Source organism: Nanorana parkeri, unplaced genomic scaffold (genome assembly GCF_000935625.1).
Source record: "Nanorana parkeri isolate BGI_ZX_2015 unplaced genomic scaffold, ASM93562v1 scaffold510, whole genome shotgun sequence".
Taxonomy (NCBI): Eukaryota; Metazoa; Chordata; class Amphibia; order Anura; family Dicroglossidae; genus Nanorana; species Nanorana parkeri.
In genome coordinates this window covers 712,776-733,446 of record NW_017306778.1, presented here as the reverse complement: position 1 = coordinate 733,446, position 20,671 = coordinate 712,776, and the positions used below count along the sequence as shown (strand labels likewise).

At 42.6% G+C, this 20,671-nt stretch overlaps 1 protein-coding gene across 1 annotated transcript in view; it reads right to left on the bottom strand.

Annotated features, from left to right (window-relative positions):
• Positions 1–20,671, bottom strand: part of ELK4 (ELK4, ETS transcription factor) — a 44,435-nt gene that overhangs the window by 13,079 nt on the left and 10,685 nt on the right. Inside the window, exons 2-4 of the mRNA XM_018561254.1 lie at positions 11,524–11,530; positions 6,289–6,504; positions 3,722–4,606 (exon numbers count right to left, since the gene is read on the bottom strand). Coding sequence (XP_018416756.1) covers positions 3,722–4,606; positions 6,289–6,495 — 1,092 coding nt within the window. The 5' untranslated portion in view covers positions 6,496–6,504; positions 11,524–11,530. The remainder of the gene's footprint in view (positions 1–3,721; positions 4,607–6,288; positions 6,505–11,523; positions 11,531–20,671) is intronic.

Genomic DNA, 20,671 nt, shown 5'->3' with positions numbered 1-20,671 from the left:
TTGGGAGTGTAAAGGTTTGATCTTGAAATTCTATGCCTGTTCCCATTCGATATAAAAGGTGTCAATAATGCTCTGGAGTTTCCTTAAGTGGGAGGGCAAAAGGGGTATGGGGAGAGCCCGAAACAAATATAAAATGTGCGAAAGAATGAACATTTTGACAAAATTAATCCTGCCCGCCCATGACACAGTGGATCGATTCAACTCCTTGCAAAGGTCCGATATCTTGAGCAGGAGTGGGGTATAATTAAGATTAAAGGAGGTTAGAACTAGGGGCCGTCAGGGGAGCCCAGGAGAATGAGGAGATGGAGCTAATAATATGTTTAGTAGTAGACGTAGGGACGTTGATGGCCAGCATTTGGGATTTGGAGTGATTGATTTTAAAAGGAAGTTTTGCTAAATCTCATAAGGATCTCTTGAACTGCTGGGAGTGAACGTACAGGATCAGTCATAGAGATTATTACATCGTCTGCAGACAGCCCAATTTTGTGCATGCACCTGCCCATAGAGACTCCACTGATGGTGGGGCTGTCATTCTGAATGTCGTCAATACGTAATTTTGAATGTCGTCGATACAGCCTTTAGGTATTCCCAATGCACCCTATCGAAGGCCTTCTCTGCATCCAGGCAGAGGAGCAGAGAAGGTATTGTATCTACTGCAATACACAGAATGTTCTGTGTATTGCAGTAGATCAACTATGTGCCTGGTGCCATCTGGAACCTGCCGACTGTAGACAAAGCCGACTTGGTCTGGGTGGATTAGGTCAGGGAGGACCCGCAGGAGGCGATTAGCAATAAGTTTTGCTTAAATCTTAACATCTGTGTTTAGTAATGAGATCGGATGAAAGTTAGCAGGGTCGTCCGTAGGTTTAGGGATCGTGATAATTGCGGCTTCCAGGGATTCCCTAGGAAAGGATCACGTGGCTGCAGCCTCATTAGCAATAGTACATAAATGTGGGGTCAAGGCGGAGGAGAACGTTTTATAGTATTCGGCGCTGTAGCAATGAGGACCAGGGGCCTTATGTAGGGGCAGATCAGAAATGACCTTAAGGACTTCCTTTACCTCAAACGGGGATTGCAACTTTTGAGAGAAGTCCTCCGACAAAGAGGGAGCTCTACCGAATTTAATACGTTTTGAATGTCAATGGTGGATAGAGGAGGGGAGGTCGATGAGTCTTTCAAGTAATATAAGGAGTAGTAGAATTTACTTAACTGATTAGCTATATCCAGAGGGTTAGAGAGTCTCTTGCCTGTGAGGTCAGTCATGTAAGGGATTCTAGTAGTCTCCTTTACGTTGTTTAAATTGTTGGGCTATAAATTACCCGGTTTTATTGCCCTGAGAGTAGTATTTTAGCTTAAGTCATTTTATCATAAAGTCGTACTGAGAGGTCAGGTGCAGCCTTAGCTCATGTCTGAGGGAACGCAAGGTGGAGGAAGTGGAGGGATCTGGGACCTTTTTATTAGACAATTCTAGAGTGCGGATGTAGTCCAGAAGTGAGGTCAACGCTACAGTTCGCTTCCGCTTCTCCCTTGCCCACAGCTTAATCAACAGCCCCCTAATAAAGGCCTTATGTGCATTCCACACTACCGTGTGTTTGCTAGCAGAGGAGGTATTGAGTTCAAAGAAAGATCCTATTTCAGTCTGGACCTGCAGTTTATGGTCAGGACGAGAAAGCAAACTAGAATTCAATCTCCACGAAGTGGAGAGGCAGGGGGAGTTGTCAGAAAAGAGTCAAAGCGAGACAGGCGTGTGGTCACACCACGTAATTAGGCCAATGTCAGCTTCGGTGATGAGTTGTCGAGCAAATTTGTCTACTAAAAAACATGTCCAGTGTGGAATAGGAGCCTTGTGTGTGAGAAAAAAAGGTATAGTCTTTCTCACTGCCATGTGGGCATCTCCAGGCATAGTGTAGATCAGCAGACCTGAGGATAGAGGGAAGGGAGCTATTACCTCTCCTATGAGGGTTGGAGGAGTCTAAGGACGGATCAAGGATATCGTTGAAGTCACCACATATAATAAGGTGCCCTTTACACATGGCATCAATTGTACCCAGTACCTTAGAGAGAAATTGATTTTGATTGGTGTTTGGTGCATACAAACATTGACTAAGGTGAGGATGCGGTTTGTTAATCATGGCCACCACAACAATAAACCTGCCATCCGGGGCTATCAGAAGGTCATGTTGTTGAAAGGCGACTGATGCCCTGACAGTTATCATAACTCCTTTTTTTTTTTTTTCTGAATGGGCCCGCCCCTTTTAATTGTGGATCATGCGTTTCTTGTTTTAGGTGGGTGGATCCTCTCTCAGGTGCTGCCCTGGAAGATGACTTGGTGGAAAAAAAAGAAGACTTAAAGAAGCACCCCGGGCATAAATATTCTTAACCCTCACAGTGGGGCTATCCCCGCACTGCAAGGGTTAAGTGCTCATTTTCGTTTAGGGAACTAAAAAAAACCACAAAGATATACTTATCCTGAATGTTGAGCCTGGCTGGCTGCTAGACTGGTCCCTGCAGTCTACAATCTCACATTTAGTTTGCTAATTTGTATTGAGATTATAGTCCATCATAAGAGTGAGCTCGAAGCAGTGACTACTTTACAACACAAACAGGGACCATGGGGAACAAAAGTAGCCACAGAAGAAAGGACAGTGTCAGCACCAATTCAGAGATGATTTGAGCATCTACAGCTGAGTGATACACATGAGATACAGTTTTGTGTCATAATGTGTGTTTCATCAATATCAAAAATTGTCTGGTTGCAAAAAGGTTTAAAGAACAGGATTTTTTAAAATTAACCCTTGCAGTGGGGCTACCCTTGTGTCTAGGTTAAAAAAAAAAAGTTATACTCACAAAAAACCCAGAGCCTGCTTCTTCTTAGACTGGACCGGAAGGACGTTCCAACCTCTCTCCCCCACCTCTGCAGCGGTTTGAGGTCCCCTGTAAATCATAGTCTATACACAGTGTATAGATGTGAGGATGATGAGGAAGATTGCAATGTTGCAGTGTGGGGCAGAGAGACTGGAGGGAGAGATGTGACAGCTGGCCGGCTTGGAGCTTCGGGTGGGTAGAACCCCACTGCAAGGGTTAGTAGAAAAAACTTCCTGGAGTTCTTCTTTAAGTACAAAGTGGAATCTTATTAGAAAATGTATTTAATAATACCACAACAAATTCCCTTTAAATGTTCAGTTCACCCAATATGTATATATTTCAGTTTTGATAGATTTGTTTTTTTCATCTGTCAAGCATTCTGATAACAAAATCTCTGTTACTGAATTCCCAAGTCCAAACACTACTGCGCTTAAAAAAAATTAAAATAAAATAAAAAATGATGGCATATGCAACCAAGACAAGTGACAACATCTGAAACGAAGAGTAAACAGCCACAACCAAAGTGAGTACTAAAACAGCAAGAAAATATGTCTGGAAGATCTTGACTGATTTCACTAGGCTCCACCTGTAATATTTATCACTTTTTGTACTTTTTTTTTTAACAAATATTATAGTAGTTGGGATGTGGACAAAATAATGTTGAATGTGGGAGGATAGCCATGTCTTAAATGGCCAAAGGAGTAACCTCAACAGAACAGACTGCCCTTTTTAAAAAGCTATTGCAATGCAATAAGGCTTAGTCATAAAACTGAGACATTGTGGAATAAAATTGTGCATGAGCCACACTGTGCTTCGGTTCAGTTCAAAGACAGGCGAAATTAAAATAAAACATTACCTGGGAGAAGAAGGCTGGTGTTAGAGATGCTGTGGTTAGTGAAGGGCTGAGGATACCCAAGGGGTTAGAATCACTTGTGGTGATTACCAATGTGGGAGTCAACTCTAGCTCTTTAGGTTTTTTAGATTTTCCAGTCTTCATATCTAGCACATAGCGTTCAGGTTCATGCTCAGCTTCCAGATCAGGTTCAAAATCATGTTCAGATTCTGGATGAGTTTGAGGCTCAGGTTCTGCCTCCTGCAGTTTTGGTTCCTGAACAGTCATTGTTACTTCACTCGGAAAATCAAGGGACTCTGAAGTTACTGATTCCAAATCTGTGTCGACGGTCATATCCTGATTAGAAGTCAAAGCTGGTGATAAAGTTCCAGAAGGCACCAGAATGGGTGAGATGCAAGTGGTTGGAGGCGGAAGACAGGAGTCAATGGTTATGTCTGGAGGAGGATCTGCAGGTTTGTTTCGAGGTTCTGGGGGCTGGGGAGGATCTGGTGGGACAACAGGTGTAGGCTCTGGATTTCTGCCTGGTGTTGTCACAAACTTAATCACTGAGGTTGGTGGCTCTAAGGCTACTTTCTTCTCTGTTAAAGTTTCCACAGCTACAGGTCTGAAAAGCTTTACACCAGCTGTGTTCAGTGAGTTAAGTGTAAACGATGTATACAGACCAGAGTGAATGTAATCGTTACGTCCTGACGATTTAGCAGGAGGATATGGCAGTCGCTCCTTGTTACAATTTTCTTTGTCTCGCAAAACACAGGTGTTGGCAGCATCAGATGAGTTCCCATCCATTTCTTCTCCTCTGCCCAAAGCCAGTGGATCCATAGTAAGAATGTCCGGGTATGAGACGAACTTATAAACAAACTTTTGCCCATTTACTTTTTTGATAATGTTCTGAAGAAAAGAAATATGATTAACAACATATTTCTCCATTTATTAAAATAACACAGAAACATTTAGTAAACTCCAGCAAGTCACAGTGAAGTACCCAAATATTTCAGATCATTAACTGTAGCCACTGCATTAGCCATATTACACTACATCCTTCACATATACAGGTGAAACTCGAATAATTAGAATATCGTGCAAAGTTAATTTATTTCACTAATGCAACTTAAAAGGTGAAACTAATATACGAGATAGACTCATTACATGCAAAGCAAGATAGTTCAAGCTGTGATTTGTCATAATTGTGATGATTATGGCTTACAGCTCATGAAAACCCCAAGAACCCCAAATCCACAATCTCAAAAAAGTAGATTATTACATGCAAACAATAAAACAAGGATTGTACATAGAACAATATCAGACCTCTGAAAAGTACAAGCATGCATATGTACTCAGTACTTGGTTTGGGCCCCTTTTGCAGCACTTACTGCAATTACTTTTGCACGATATTCTAATTATTCGAGTTTCACCTGTAATATAGCAATAGAATGTTGTGGGCTCTGCACATTTTCCAAAAGTGCAGACTCAGAACTTGTGACATAACTAGAAGGGTGCTGATCCCAGGAAAAGTTAAAGTGGGACTCCAGCCATAACTTTCATTTTGAAAAAAACTCAAATTTTTATTAGCTTCCCATTTCCCTCACTTTCTGTCAACGTTATAATGGAAACAAAAGAACTTCTCTTCAAAAGGACATAGACACCAACATTTTAAGTAGTGTGAGGAAGGGTTTGAACCTCTGTTATTCTTTCTGTACCCTGTTGGGGCATGGGGATACTCACTTCCTCTCAATAATCACATGACAAAGGTTTGAGAAAATCTCCCTAAAAGAAGAATAAATAGCAAATCACATGCCGGAATGGAGGACTTTATGACCGTGAAATGTTAGGACTTTTAAAGTTTGCTGGATGATGCACAAACTCATGTGGATTTCAGTCAAGATCTAAGTAAACTTTTAGTATTTTCCAACTAACAAACATATGAATCAAAGAATTCTAAGGTCAGCTATATCTTATGTTAACACGCAAGTTCTGACGTGCATAGTGCAAAGTCTGGCAGGTCTATAATATAAACACATTTCAAGAGACTTCTGCATGCTGTAGCATGAACCAATGGTGTGAAAGTGGATAATGTGAATGTGCATAGTGTATCACAGTGTTCATTTAGACACTTTGGTTTCTAAGGAACAATAGGCATTTACTTTTCAGACAACCTGTCTGGTATTGTCCTGGAAATATATCTCATGTCTTGGTAAATTCATGCAATGCTAAGGAATAGAATTTTAGGTTTCACCTGATGGCTGCTTCTGAAACTGCAAGTTTCTTTTATACAGCAAGTAGCCTATTCCTAAAGACCACTTCTGCCTATATTTATTTTATGCCTTTTCAGTGAATAGGAGTTCCCATACAGAGGCTGAAGCCAAAGAAAATTAGCGTCTCCAGGGCAAAGCTGCTATGCCACTGATTGATGTCCGCAAATGGGTATGGTTTAAAAACCTGTACGTAACAGTTTTCTTAATATGTGCTAGAGTTTCACAAGCAGCACCTAACATAGAAGACCCTTCAAACATAGTATTAATAACCCTGAAAAGAATAGAACTCCACGATTAGATGATATGTGTACTCTTTACCTTTACATAATAGTAGCGTAGTGCCCTGCTCAGTTTGTCATAGTTCATACTTGGCTTGTTCTTGCGCACACCCCAAAGCCGGGCCACTTCCTCAGCCTGCAGAAGTTTAAACTCCCCATCGTTTGACGTCCAACATATAAGTTTGTTGTGGTGAGGTTCCTGAAGAAGCTGAAGTAGAAACTGCCACAGAGTAACCGCGCTATCCATTATTATACTCTGGAGGGGAAAAAAATAGCCACACCTAAATTACATTTTTCATCTACACACAGCAGACATAATTCAACTGAACCAATTTTGTCAATGTCACTTAAAGCGGTCCTTTACCCATATCTTTAAAATAACAAACACACCTTTAAAAATGTTTAGTAAATGACCTCTACAAACACATACTACTAGATAATTGCAGGCTTTGTATTCTCTGCATACCTTATTTCTCTTTTACTTCCCAGTCTTCTAGCACTGGCCATGTTAACTAAGGGCAGATTACTAGCTGCTAGATTTACTTATTTGAACTCTGGCACATGTGACTAGACATGTGACCATGCACATAATCTCAGGGGAGGAAAATGCCTTTCCCTGAGATCTAATGAGATTACAGATGAGATTTCCCAGCAATGCTCTGCTGCTGTAACCTTCCCAAGATGCAACGCTTTGGCCCTTACATAATTTCTTCCAGAACTGGACCAGGAAGTAGTTACATAGTTAGTCAGGTTGAAAAAAGACATATGTCCATCGAGTTCAAAATATAGAGATATGAGGGAACAAAGAAATAAATAAAAAATATTCAATATCCAGTAATATTCTGTGCATTTAGGAATACATCCAGATTTTTTTTTAAACAATCAACTGAGCTAGCTAGAACTAGTTCAAGTCTATTCCACATTTTACAGCTCTAACTCTTTCTGTATGCAAAAGGTTAAACCTCCTTTCCTCCAGACGCAGAGAGGCCCCTTGTCCTTTGCAGTGACCTTAAAGTGAATAATTTGGGACCAATCTCACTATATGGACCATTTATGTCTTTATACATAGTGATCCATGTCCCCCCTTAATCGCCTCTTCTCAGGAGAGAACAAATTAAGGTCAGCTAATCTTCCCTCATAGCTGAGCTCCTCCATGCCTCTTATGAGTTTAGTTGCCCTTTTCTGCACTGTCTCCAGTTCCACAAGATCCTTTTTTTGTGAGCTGGTGCCCAAAACCAGGGTGGATAAAAATCGATAATGTTTTAAAAAAAAAAAAAAAATTGGATTTTTATCAAACTTATTTTAATAAAATGCTTTTGGAGTAAAAATCTCTGCAAGCTGAGATAACATGCACTGCATTGATGCATTCACACAATTTCACAGTAAGTAACCATGAGATAAATCATAAAACAAAAGTTCAGGAATATTCCTTTATCCCATTGTTTTGCAAATCTTTGTGAAAAACCAATGTAAAAATGAAAGTGAAACCTTCTAAGCAGCTTATAAACCTTGTGATCTTTCTGCACATAGCTTGAAAGTGCTTTATTCCTCCCTTGAGAAGCAAAATGGCAGCAGGCCATAAAAGAGACTCAGTTTGGGAATATTTTAATGAAGTTCCTCTACCTATAGGTAAAGCAGGTATGCATGCAAAATGCAAGCAATGCAACAAAGAGATGCAAGGCCTGGTGGCCCAAATGGAACATCATGAGAAGTGCTGTGATGAAAGGACCATGTTTGAAGAGGTAGGACCTTTAGGTTGGCAAACTGTTTTTCTTTCACCATATTTTTTAGACTGCCATGAAGTATTGTTATGCTAAAGCAAGAATGTATATCTGCTATTGTTACTGCATTTTTATACAGTTGCCAAAAAAAGAAATAATGAGTTGAAATATGCAAATATTCCTTTTTAGGCTGTACTGTGTGTGAATACAATGAGAAATTCACAATAAGCATACATGGTTTAAATAATAAAATAACAGCATTGACTTTTTTGTTTAGGTGAAACCATAATCAACATAAAAGATTCTGGAAACTATCCACTTTCTAAATCGTCATCCTCTTGTTCTACAGTTTCAGAGTTATCTCTCCAGGATAGTGCATCAGTCACATCAGTGCATCAGTCACATCATTTACACATATCCGCAATATATCACCTAAAAGAAAGAAACCATCTGGAACCACCACCATAGATACGTTTGTGAAAAAACCCCAGCAGATTAGAAAAAGAGAGTTAATTGATGAAAAAATTGCTAAGTTTGTTTATGCAACAAACTCTTCTTTTCATCTGCTTGAAAACCCACACTTTGTTAATATAATTCAGTCACTGAGAGCAGGATATAGTCCACCAAGTAGATTAGATGTTGCAGGGAAACTGCTGGATACAGTATATGATAAAGAAATTATGCAATGTGCAACAAGTGTAGAAGGTAACATTTTTAACCTAAGTTAAAGTTAAATGATTCTATTGTATGTGCTTGTATAACAACAGAAGAAGGGAATGTATTCCTTACACAAACGATTGATACTTCAGGAAATGTACACACAGCAGCATACTTCGAAGAAATAGCAGCAAAAGTTATGATAACGTGAAAAAAAATTCAAATCAAGTACGCAGTTTGGTCACAGTTCACAGACAATGCTGCAAATGTGTCCAAAATGAGAAGAAATTTAGAACATGAAGAAACTACCAAGCTAATAACATATGGTTGTAGCGCTCATTTGATGCACCTCCTAGCCAAAGATTTCTGTGTCCCAGAAATAAAGAGTAATGTTGTTGAAATTGCTAAATACTTCCATAATCATTTTGCTACAAGTACTTGTCAAAATGCCCCGATACACAGCGCCGAAGCTCGCGCCATGTTTTTCTTTTCTTTACTGACCTTGCCGAGTGTCGCGTCACTGCTGCTCCGGTGGGCGGCGCTCCAGGTGCCAGAGAACAGCGGCAAGTCAGCGCTGGTCCGGTGGGAGGAGCTCCAGGTGGGGGTCCTAATTTAGCTGCCCGGCACCTCTGGGCAGTCCCCGGCCTGCTAAATTAGGACCCCACCTGGAGCTCCTCCCACCAGACCAGCGCTGACTCGTCGCTGCTCTCCTGCACAGCGCCGCACATCGTGAGCAGTGAGTGAGGCAAGGGGGATCCCTATTAAGCAGAGGATAATTGTAAATCTATTGTCTGCAGTGTATACGCTATATTGTAAATCTATTGTCTGCAGTGTATACGCTATATGTAGTACATATAGCGTACACACTGCTGACAATAGATTTACAATTATCCTCTGCTAATATCAATGGATTAAATGATCCATAGTACATAACATGTAGTTGTACTACGGATCATGTAACCTATTCATGTTAGCAGTGCAGAATTGTAAATCTATTGCTGCAGTGTATTCTATATGCACTGTACATGTACAGTACACATTCCCAATTCACTGCAGCAATAGATTTACAATTCTCTCCTGCTAACATGGAAAAAAAGTTTAAATGATCCGTAGTACAGCTACATGTTATGTACATATTATGTACTATGGATCAGAATTGAACCTATTCATGTTAGCAGGGGATATTTGTAACTAATACTGCAGTGTACTGGACGTGTGTGCTGTATATGTACTACGGATCATGATTTAACCTATTCATGTTAGCAGGGGAGAATTGAGAGCGCCTCCCACAAGCTGAGCACCGAGACGCGATGCAGCTATCCTGCCCAGCGCCGACTACAAGAGGCACAGCGTGAGGCAACAGGGATCGGAGTGAAACTGTGAGTGAGGGAAGCTGGGACAGGGCTGGCTGTAAATCTATTGCTATAGTGTACTATAAGTGTGTACTGTATATGTAGTACATATACAGCACACACCTCCACTACAGCAAATAGATTTTTCTGTTTTTGAAGCTTTAAAACAAAATCCAGAAAAATTGTTTTATTACTGATGCTGTTGAAATTTGGAAGGAACGAAGTGAGCACAAACAGAACTACACAAACAGAAATTACAAGATTTAAAAAAGCGAATGGGACAAGCACGATCTCCAGCTCATTTTCTCCCAAACATTGTCAATATCCGGTACCAAGGGAAAACCCTAATTGCTGAAGAAGAGGAGTTAGCCATGACATAGGTATCCAGCAATCATCCATCTCTGCTGCCAACTATAATGAACTTCAGAGCCAAGGAGGAACCATTCACGAAATATATGTTTGCTGATGAGGTTTTAAAGAAAGTTTCACCAGTGAAAGTCTGTGTCTCTTAAAGGAGAATATGGGGTTAAGTCTTTTCCCCATAGTTATCCTTAGGGTAACGGGAGGACACAAACTAGCGTCCTCCCGTCACCCTAAGCTCAGTATACCGCGAGCTGTAGCTCACGGTATACTGAGACGCCGCAGTATACCGCGAGCTGCTGCTCGCGGTATACTGAGACGCTGCAGCTGAAGCGGATCCCGACAATTGTGCCGGGATCCGCCCAGCTGTGTGAGCCACAGCTGGCTCTGCCTATTTAGGAGGCAGAGCCAGCTGTACACGCCCCCTCCCCCGTCCGTTCCGCCCGTCAGCGCTGGCGGATCGGAGCGGGGGAGGGGGGAATCCAGCCCCTCCCCTGTCACGGCACAGAGCCGTGACAGGATCGAGAGGTGAGCGAACCCGGTATGTGTTCGCTCACCTCCCGATCTACTGAGCCAACCTGTGACAGTCTCATTGTCACAGGTCGGCTAGAACTATGAGGTGAGTGGAAAGCACTCACCTCATAGTTCTCTTTTAAGCACTTGGATTCAGAAATTGTTCAAGTAATGATTTCACTTTTAACTGCAGTTGCCTCTTCTGCTGGGTTTGCAAGAACATTCTCTTCCTTTGGACTTGTTCACTCTAAATTGAGAAATCGTCTAGGGCCTGATAAAGCAGGAAAGCTTGTTTTTCTTTTCCAGATCATGAACAAACAAGAGAACGAAGATGAAAATGAGTGAGCTGCAGCAGACCGTGTTTGAAGGTTTTGTTTATGTGGACCCAGCTGATATATTAAGTTATTTTTATTGTTTTTATTAAAAGATATTTTGTTTATGCACTGCAGTTACTAACATTGATGTTTAAGCAAATACAAGAATATGTAACATAATATTTTTATTAAATTTGAGTAGTTCAACTATGTGCGATTAACCTATTACCTAAAATCATTTCCGATATCGCTTTTTTACTAACCTGACAGCTTATTATTCTAAAATATGAAACCTTCATTTTGATGAAGCAAGAATGAGTCCTTACATTTAAACAGCACTTAGCAGGCATCCACTCACCTGCTGCCTGCCATGTCCCTCACCTTGTTGTGTCACTGCTGCATTACCAGCCGTCCTATTAAAGTGAATGGGACTGTCGGTGAGTCAAAAGTGGGTCAGAGATGACAGTTGCGCTTTAAAAATTATTATTTAAATTGAGTTGATTTAAACCAAGCCTTTTTACTAGTGAGTTAAATCAGGATTTAAAAATCGACTTGATTTAAAATCAAATCCACCCTGCCCAAAACTGAATTGCATATTCCACATGAGGTCTTACTAATGCTTTGTACAGGGGCAGGATTATGTCTCTCTCTCCCTGGAGTCTAGGGCTGCAACAACTAATCGACATAATCGATTATTGAAAAAGTTGTCAACTTTTTCAATCATCGATTAATCGGCTTCCGATTGGTTGGCCCTGTTCACGGCTCCACACATGCTGCGCACCACACCTTCTCCCCACCTCACGCTCGGCGCTGCCAGACCCGCCCGGCCGCATTCACGCTCCACACGCCGCACCTCCTCCCCACCGCCCGCCTACATCCACGATCGGCACAGGGACGTGGGGAGAAGAAGTAAGGTGTGGGCGGATGGCAGCCGCCGATAGACAGGCCCGATCTCAGAAACAAGTTGCTGGAAGACTGCTCAGGTAAGCCTGCACTTTCCCCCCACATGGTGCTCTATAATGTATTGCTGGGATAGTGGGATTAGTATGCCTCTATAGCTGATGGTACATTGTGCTGTACTGTATATTATACAGAGCAATGTACCATCAGCTATAGAGGACTACAAATCCCAGCAATACATTGGAAACTGTATGTATAATGTATTGCTGGGATTTGTTGTATTCCTATATAGCTGGTGGTATTCTGCATTGCGCTGTATAGAGGTCTACAAATCCCAGCAATAATACATTATACAGCGCAAAGCAGAATACCACCAGTTATAGAGGAGTACAACAAATCCCAGCAATAATACATTATACAGTGGTGCAATGCTGAATACCACAAGCTATAAAAGGACTACAAAACCCAGCAATAGTACATTATACAGCGCAATACATCTAAACTGTGCATGCACCTGCCCCAAGATCCTTTGCGGCAGCCCGAGAAATTTTCAGATGTTCGGACGGGATCGTGCGGCGGACACAGGCAAGTATTAACTCTTTGAAAACGTTTTGCTTATATCTACTGCTTGCTAGTTCACCCATATGTTGTGGCTTTTGTTCTTTCTTTTGGGTGGATTTGCTGTCTGGATCTAGCGGCAAATACACTTTAACCCTTCCGTCTTTCGTTTTTTCTTTACCCCTTAATGGCTCTTTAATCTCCTCTTGTCGAATGTACATAGGCTTAATTCCAAATTTAAGCAGGTTTTGATTTTTCGTTTTATACAGACCCACAACCCTCATGTCTGTATCCTACAAGAAACCCACCTGGTGGGTGGTAGAGTGCTCAGTCTGAAAAGGGCATGGGGGGGCGCTATTATCACGCTACCTACTCTACATATGCAAGGGGGGTAAACATTCTGGTGCACAAATCCTTAGCTTTTCTTGCTGCTGGACCGCAAGCTGGACCCAGGGGATAGATATGTTATATGTCATGCGGTTATTGAAAATGTCAATGTGGTTCTTGTGGGCCTGTATCTGCCCCCGCCTGCTGATGTCTCTGTCCTGCATTCCCCGATTCCTGTGCTGGCAGCCTATCAGACAGAGAAGATCGTTATTGCAGGAGATTTTAATCTGACTCCTTGCCCTTCCCTGGAATGACTTCATCCATCCACGGGTCAGTCTTTTGATCTGTCTGGGAGTGCAGCGGGATATGGTTTCACGGATGCATGGCGTTGGAGAAACCCTACCTTGCGAGCATTTACTTGTTACTCTGCCACTCATCAATCGCTATCTTGCATTGATGTCATTTTTGTCACCGACTCTCTTCTGCCCAAGGTTGGGGACGTGTCTCTTCTTCCCAGGGTATATCTGACCATTGTCCAGTCCTCCTTAAACTCTCCCCAACTAGTTCCGACTCTGGAGGTTGTCCCGTTTTTGGGTTACGGATGATAGGGTGGTACCCCTAATGGAGGATGAGCTACTTCACTACTGGCTCTCTAACCTGGGCTCGGCTCCTCCTGATGTGATTTGGGATGGTTTTAAGGCTTAGGTACATGGTCACTATCCGACTGTTGTGTCCGGGATCCACAGGCAGCTGTCCTCTCAGCTGCGTGAGGTGGAGTTCAGGGCCCAGGAGCTGGAGTCGACCTTTGTTGATTCCCTGGATTCACTAACCCATTCTAGCCGCCTGCAGGTGGCGCACAGGGAACTCCATTTCCTGTACACTGTGGATACTCGGAAACGATTGCATCATCAATCCCAACGACCCGCACCAATCCCAATGACCCGCACCAGCGCTGGAGAGGCAGCTGAAAACTACACTAAAAAAGATGTTCGGATGATTAAGAGGCATGATTTAAGGTTAGTCCTTACACTAACATTGGGTGGGGGGGAATAGCTTTTAACGTCACTTTAAGCTCTTACTTATTATACCCTAGAGAAACTCTCTATTATTTACCCTGGTGTCAGTGATCGGTGCGGGAGATGCCATTGGGCTAGGGGCACTTTCCTTCACATGAGTGCCCCAGGCTCGGTCGCTTCTGGCTTTGTTACTTGTTTAAATGCTGTAACTGGGTTGGCATTGGGGTTGGACCCTTTATTCTTGTTACTGGGCGTTTAGATTATCTTAACGTTTCCCACCACCAGCGAACCTTCCTGTTCTATGCTGTTTTATGCAAGAAGGGCGGTTCTTCTGAGGTGGAAACTCACTGACCCCCCAACCTTAGGGATGTGGAAGGCTGCGGTTAATAAAGCACTGCCTTTATATAAGCTTACGTAGATGGGTAGAGGATGTCCTGCCAAGTTTGAGAAAATCTGGGCTGATTGGCTTACTGCCCAGAGCATGACTGTACCGGACTAACACTATCTGCTATTTTTACTGTCTCATGCAACCCCCATCCCCTGTTTCCCTCCCCTTTTCCCCTGCTATGATGGCCGATCTCAGTCCCCTCCTTCTTTCCACTCCTTATCCATTTACTGATCACAGGTCATGGATGTCCTCCTGATTCCACTTCCCGAAACTATTGCCTCACTATGCTGGAATTAAGTGCCTATGAATGTATGGTGCCCTAACGGTTTTCTTGTACTGTTATGTTTGTATGTGCTTAAAACTAATACAAACTGTTAAAAAAACAAAAAACTTACAGGTCTGTAATTACTTGGTAAAGACTTTGATCCCTTTGTAAATATAGGCACCACATTAGCCTTGCACCAATCCATCGGTACCAAGCCAGTCATTAGAGAGTCTCTAAAAATTAGATACAATGGCTTTGAAATGATACAGCTCAATTCTTTGAGGACACGTGGGTGTAAGCCATCTGGTCCAAGTGCTTTGTTCACCTTAATTTTGTCCAACTGTTTCTGAACCAGATCAATAGTCATCCATTGTGGTTCAGTAGAGGCTACGGCACTGCTATCCCCATTATGGACTTGCGTTACAGCCTGTTCCTTAGTGTGCACAGAGCAAAAAAAGTATATAATAGATCTGCCCTCTTTTTGTCCCCAGTTACCAACTCTGAGTTACCTTTTAAGGGGCCTACATGCTCAGGCCTGATTTTTTGACTATTAATATTTTTAAAGAATTTTTGGGGGTTGGTCTTGCAATCTTCTGCAACCTGCCGTTCATCTTTGCGATCTTTATTTCCTTTTTACATATTTTGTTATATTCTTTGTAGCTTTCAAATGACGACAGTGTTACTTCATTTATATATTTTTTAAACATCCTTTTCTTATTGTTTATGGCTTTTTTAACATTGAACAGGAGCCACATGGGTTTTACTTTTAGCCTTTTAAACTTATTGCTTACTGAAATATATTTTGCCGTATGGTTACGAACAATTGTTTTGAAACATTCTCATTTTTGTTCTGTGTTTTTTGATGAAAATATTCCCTCCCAGTCTAAGTCTTCAGGAGCAGCCTTCAACAAGGGAAAATTTGCTCTCCTGAAGTCTAGGCCTCGTTCACACCAGATGCAGTGCGTTCCGGCCAGATTCTGGCTAGAACGCACTGCATCGCATTGCGGCCGGTTCACTTTTTAGTGGGGCAGGAGGGAGCGCGATGGGCCATGGATTGAAATGGCACCGAAGCCACGCCCTCCGGCCACAATGCGATCGGGCCGGAAGGGATCGCAAGGCACATTATGCCTGCGGTCTGGGTCAAAATGCTGCAAGCACTATTTTGATCGAACCGCACGCATAATATGCCTTGCGATCCCATGCGGCCGATCGCATTGTGGTCACTTTTTTATGGGGCAGGAGGGGGTGTGGCGGTCCATTGAAGTGAATGGCACAGTAGCCACGCCCCCTCCTGCCCTATAAAAAAGTTAGCCGACCGCAATGCGAGGCAGTGCGTTCTGGCCAGAATTGGGCAGGAACGCACTGCATCTGGTGTGAATGAGGCCTAAGTGTTCTTATTTTTCCAGTATGTGCATGTTGTTTACAACTTAAAGTGACATTAAACCCTCAGATTTTTTTAACATAAACCAATACTGTAATGTGTGCCTTACTGTAATCCATGGTTGTTTCCCTTCTCTTTGCTGGTCTTCCTTTTAAAACTGTATCTGTTCTCATGCTCTGCAGAACTTCTGTTTTGCAGCAGATTGCCTTGCCTCAGGAATGGATACACAGTGTCTGTGTATCCGTTTGTATAGGCTTGAAACCTGAGCCAGCACTACAGGAAGAGGCCCTGAGCTGAAAAGGGAAGTTCTCCCCCAGCATGAGAAGACATGAGGATTTAAAAGGAAGAGCAGCAAAGAGAAGGGAAACCACCATGGATTACAGTAAGGCACACATTACTGTATTGGTTTATGTTAAAAAATCTGAGGGTTTAATGTCACTTTAAGTTAAATTAAATCATATTATGGTCACTGCTACTCAGATGTTCTTTTATATGGATATTTGTAATAAGCTCTGCATTGTTTAAGATTACCAGATTTAGCAGAGCATAATTTCTAGTTGGGGCTTCTACAAACTGTACCATCAAATTGTCATGCAAAACCTTTATAAATGTGCGCCCTTTTACTGTTCCAGCAATGCCATTACACCAGTCAATGTCAGGATAGTTAAAATCTCCAATTAATACTACTGTCCCTGCCCTTGCAGCCTTTTCTATTTGTTTAAGGAGCTGAGTCTCTATCTCTTAATTAATGCTGGGGGAGCTTTAACAATCTCCAACAATTACCTTTGCGTTATGCATACCAGTATACAACTCCATCCATAACGTCTCAGCACCATCAACACTCACTTTTAGTTCACTTCTCACATAGAGACAAACACCGCCTCCTTTTCATTTTACCCAGTCTCTCCGAAAGAGAGCATAGCCAGGAATATTAACAGCCCAATTATGTCAAGAACCAAGCCAAGATTCAGCAATACCAATTATGTCATAGTTGTCCTCATGCACCAAAGCTTCCAATTCTCCCATTTTGCTGTGCAGACTTCTGGCATTGGCAAGCAAACAATTCAAGCCATTTTTAAATTTTTCACTTGCAATTTCTGTATCTTTTGTTGTAGTACTATAATCTCCAATGTTTGTTTGCAACATGGGAAACTCCTTATCCGGGCAACATCGTGAGGTGCTACAGTGTTCGGGTTTGGCTTGAAGAAAAGGTGGCAACCCTGCAACAAACTATTCCATCAGTCCTCTGAATTATAGAATCCCCTATTACCACAACCTGTCTAGGCCTTCCTGCATTACCCTCACCACCCAGACTAGATGTGCTGCTCTGCCAGCTCTGAGTCTGCCACCCGCACATCTTCACCCAACTTAACAAATTTGTTTGGGTGCACATACACAGAGCTGGCCTTCCTCTTCTGTGACCCCCTGCCACTCCCTCTAGCTACATTAACCCAGCTTCCTACCCGATCATCCTCACTTACCCATCCACCCTCCACAGCAACCCCATTAACTCGGTGATCAGCAGACTCCTCTCAAGGTTGTCAAATCTCCCCAGTGTTGCAATTCGCTCTTCCAGATCTCTAATGTGGGCTTCCAGAAGTGCAACCTGCTCACATCTATCACAGCGGTATTCACCCTGGAGCTGTGGCTCCATTTATGCATACATGTGGCACAGTAAGCACTGAACAAACCCTTCAACCATGCTAACAAACATGATCCCAGTTGCAATGTTTATATAACATTAAAAGATAGTACTTACAGTTCAAACTTCAATTGCTTAAATGCCAATTTGTTAACGCCACTTAGTTTACAGGCACTTTTTCACAAGCCCTGTGTGAACAAGCTCAATGTGAGAGGTGCACTAACTTATAATACACCTGCTTAATGAGACACCTGAGATCAATTAACCCCTCCCACTTACCAAAGAGCTGCAAACCAGAGGAGGAAAAAAACCAAAAACGGATCAGTTTAAAAACTGACAGAAAAGGAAAAAAAGTGTTTTTATATACTAAAAGAGTCTAAAGAAGCAGATACAACAAGTACAGGCAGTCGGAACAGGTACATTTTCCGCCCCTGCCACCAGCTATACAGGACTACAAATTCTAGCAATACTTTATACAACAATGCAGAATACCATCAGCTTTGTATAATGTTGCTGGGATTTGTAGTCCTGTATAGCTGGTGGTATTCAGCATTGCTGTATAATCATTATACAGCAATGCTGAATACCACCAGCCCAGCCATCACCCATACACTCCCCAACCTCACCTAACACATGCAGGCTGCAGCACCTCTTCTCCTGCGTCCTTGGCGGCCCGTGGAGGGGAGGGATCACAGGAGAGGGTCCTCACGACGACCCAAGCGTCAGGATGTGGCTGCCTGGCTGTGCCTGCAGAGTCTCGTATCGGCTCCGCCAGGCTAAACAGTTCTCCTAAATGACAGGCTGTTGCACAGCCACCTGTGTGCATCGGATCCCCACACAGCCGCCGGTGCCGGTACATAAAGTGTCACCGACTTTACTGCAGTTCATTGTGCAACCGCAGTAAAGTAAAGTCTGTGGCACTGAGTGACAGCTGTCTGTAGTTGTGTCACTACACTGTGGGACCTGCGGGTGGCAGAGGCAAGGAGCGGGACTCGGGAGCGGCCCTAATCTCGGGGGGGGGGGGATGGGACGGACAATCGGACCTCGGTTCGTAAGTATGGGCTGTTCTTAAGTCGAGCGTTTGTAAGTCGGGGACTGCCTGTATTCCAAAAACCAAGCACTCAGCACTCAATATATCCCAAAAAGCACAAATCCAATTTTTTTAACGCCACTTAGCTCACGTGCACTTTGTTCCCAAGCTCTGTGTGAGCAAGTAGATGAATTCTATAAGTTTCTATGTAAGTAAATGAAAAAAAAACAAGGTTTAACTAATCAGAGAGCTGGAGCCGGCTATTCTGAAACTCGATGAATAATTGCTTGGACAAAAATGTAAAGAAATACTTTGCTGGGTAATGTGTTTGTTTGATCTGGATTTACTTTTGGAAACAAGTTTGAGAATGTAATACTACTTTAAAGTAAAGGTTACTTTAAACTGTAAACCTCATAATGATAAAACATGTAATTAAGCAGCACAAATTATTTTTAATCATACAATCAGAAAGATGAAACAAACATTAATTCTTATTCAACAAGACAAAGATCAAAATGCAGTAACTTCATCTCTGATGATTCTGTAATCTTCTGAAAACTGACCAGACTTGCACATCACTGCTCTTTAAATGGCTTTCTAAATAACTGACTAATAATCATTTAATTATAGTAGTAAAAAGATAGAACTCCAGGCAAAGGAAAAAAAAAACTTTCAGTTTCATATTTAAAAGGCAAGTTTTTAAACGATACATATTGAAATTACATTCTCTTTTCATTTTCATCTTGTGTTCCCAGATCTCCCTTTGTATATACACATTCTGAGTCATCTTTGAGTGAGTAAACAGTTTGTTAAGTCCAGTGCAGGGAAAATTTAGATAAAAATGAATGGAGTGTTAAAAGATTAGCCTACTTTTTCTGTAATATTCATCTTTAATTCAGAGATTTCCTTCACGGTACTTTTATCTGCCTCTAGATGGCCTCAGTCTGATGGCTAGCGTCATTAAACACATTTCCTCTGAGCCCAGGCCCATGGTGGTGAGAGGTACTCTTTAAGGTGATGCTGGGGGTCCAAAAGACCACCAGTGTCATCTTTACACTCCAAATAAGCGGTTGAAGTGCAGATTGCACTTCAATAGCTTATAGCTGGGCTTCAGGAGCCCGGCACTGACAGCTTAGGACCGGAAGTGATGCAATCTGCATCACTCACAGTCCCATAGACCGGGAAGGGGATCGACGAACAGAAGTTCGTCCATCTCCTCCCCAGCTCCCTGCCGACACCAGAGAAGCCGGTCTAGAGCCCATAGGAGGGGCAACGGAGCCCAGGAAGCACGGCGGGGGTGGCGGGCAGGGGGAAGCGAGTCAGCTTTACAAGTTTAAACAGAGTCCCGCCGCTGTTTAAACAGCCCCGATGCTAGCGACGTACACTGTACATCGTCAGTTGTGAAGGGGTTAATGGGACGGCTGGTGATGCGGCAATTACACAACAAGGTGAGGGACTTGGTGGGCAGCAGGTGAGTGGATTTGCAAAACAATGGGATAAAAGGAATATTCCTGAACTTTGTTTTATGATTTATCTCATGGTTACTTACTGCGAAATTGTGTGAATGCATTGATGCAGTGCATGTTATCTTAGCTTGCAGAGCTTGGATTCATTGAATGAGTTTACCAAAAATTTAAATATTGCAGAATATACAGCCTCATGCTACATAACTAAGCTCCATTTCATGCTGAATAAACGAAATTATTAATGTATCTTAAATAGAAAACTATCTTTAGATAGATTTTTTACTCCAAAAGCATTTTACTAACTACCTCTGGGCCGGCTGTAGTAAAAAAACGGCCGGCCGGGTGCTCTCTAGATGTGAGCGGGCGTCTTTAGATGTCCGCTCAGACACGCCCCCCTCGCGCAAGTGGGAAATGCCCAATATTTAAAAACAGGCAGCGATGCCCGTTAACATACAAGCGATCCGCCTGCTGTAGAGCCGGCGGATCACTTGTACGGGGTAACAATCGGTGCCACCCCCCCCCCCCGGTGGTCC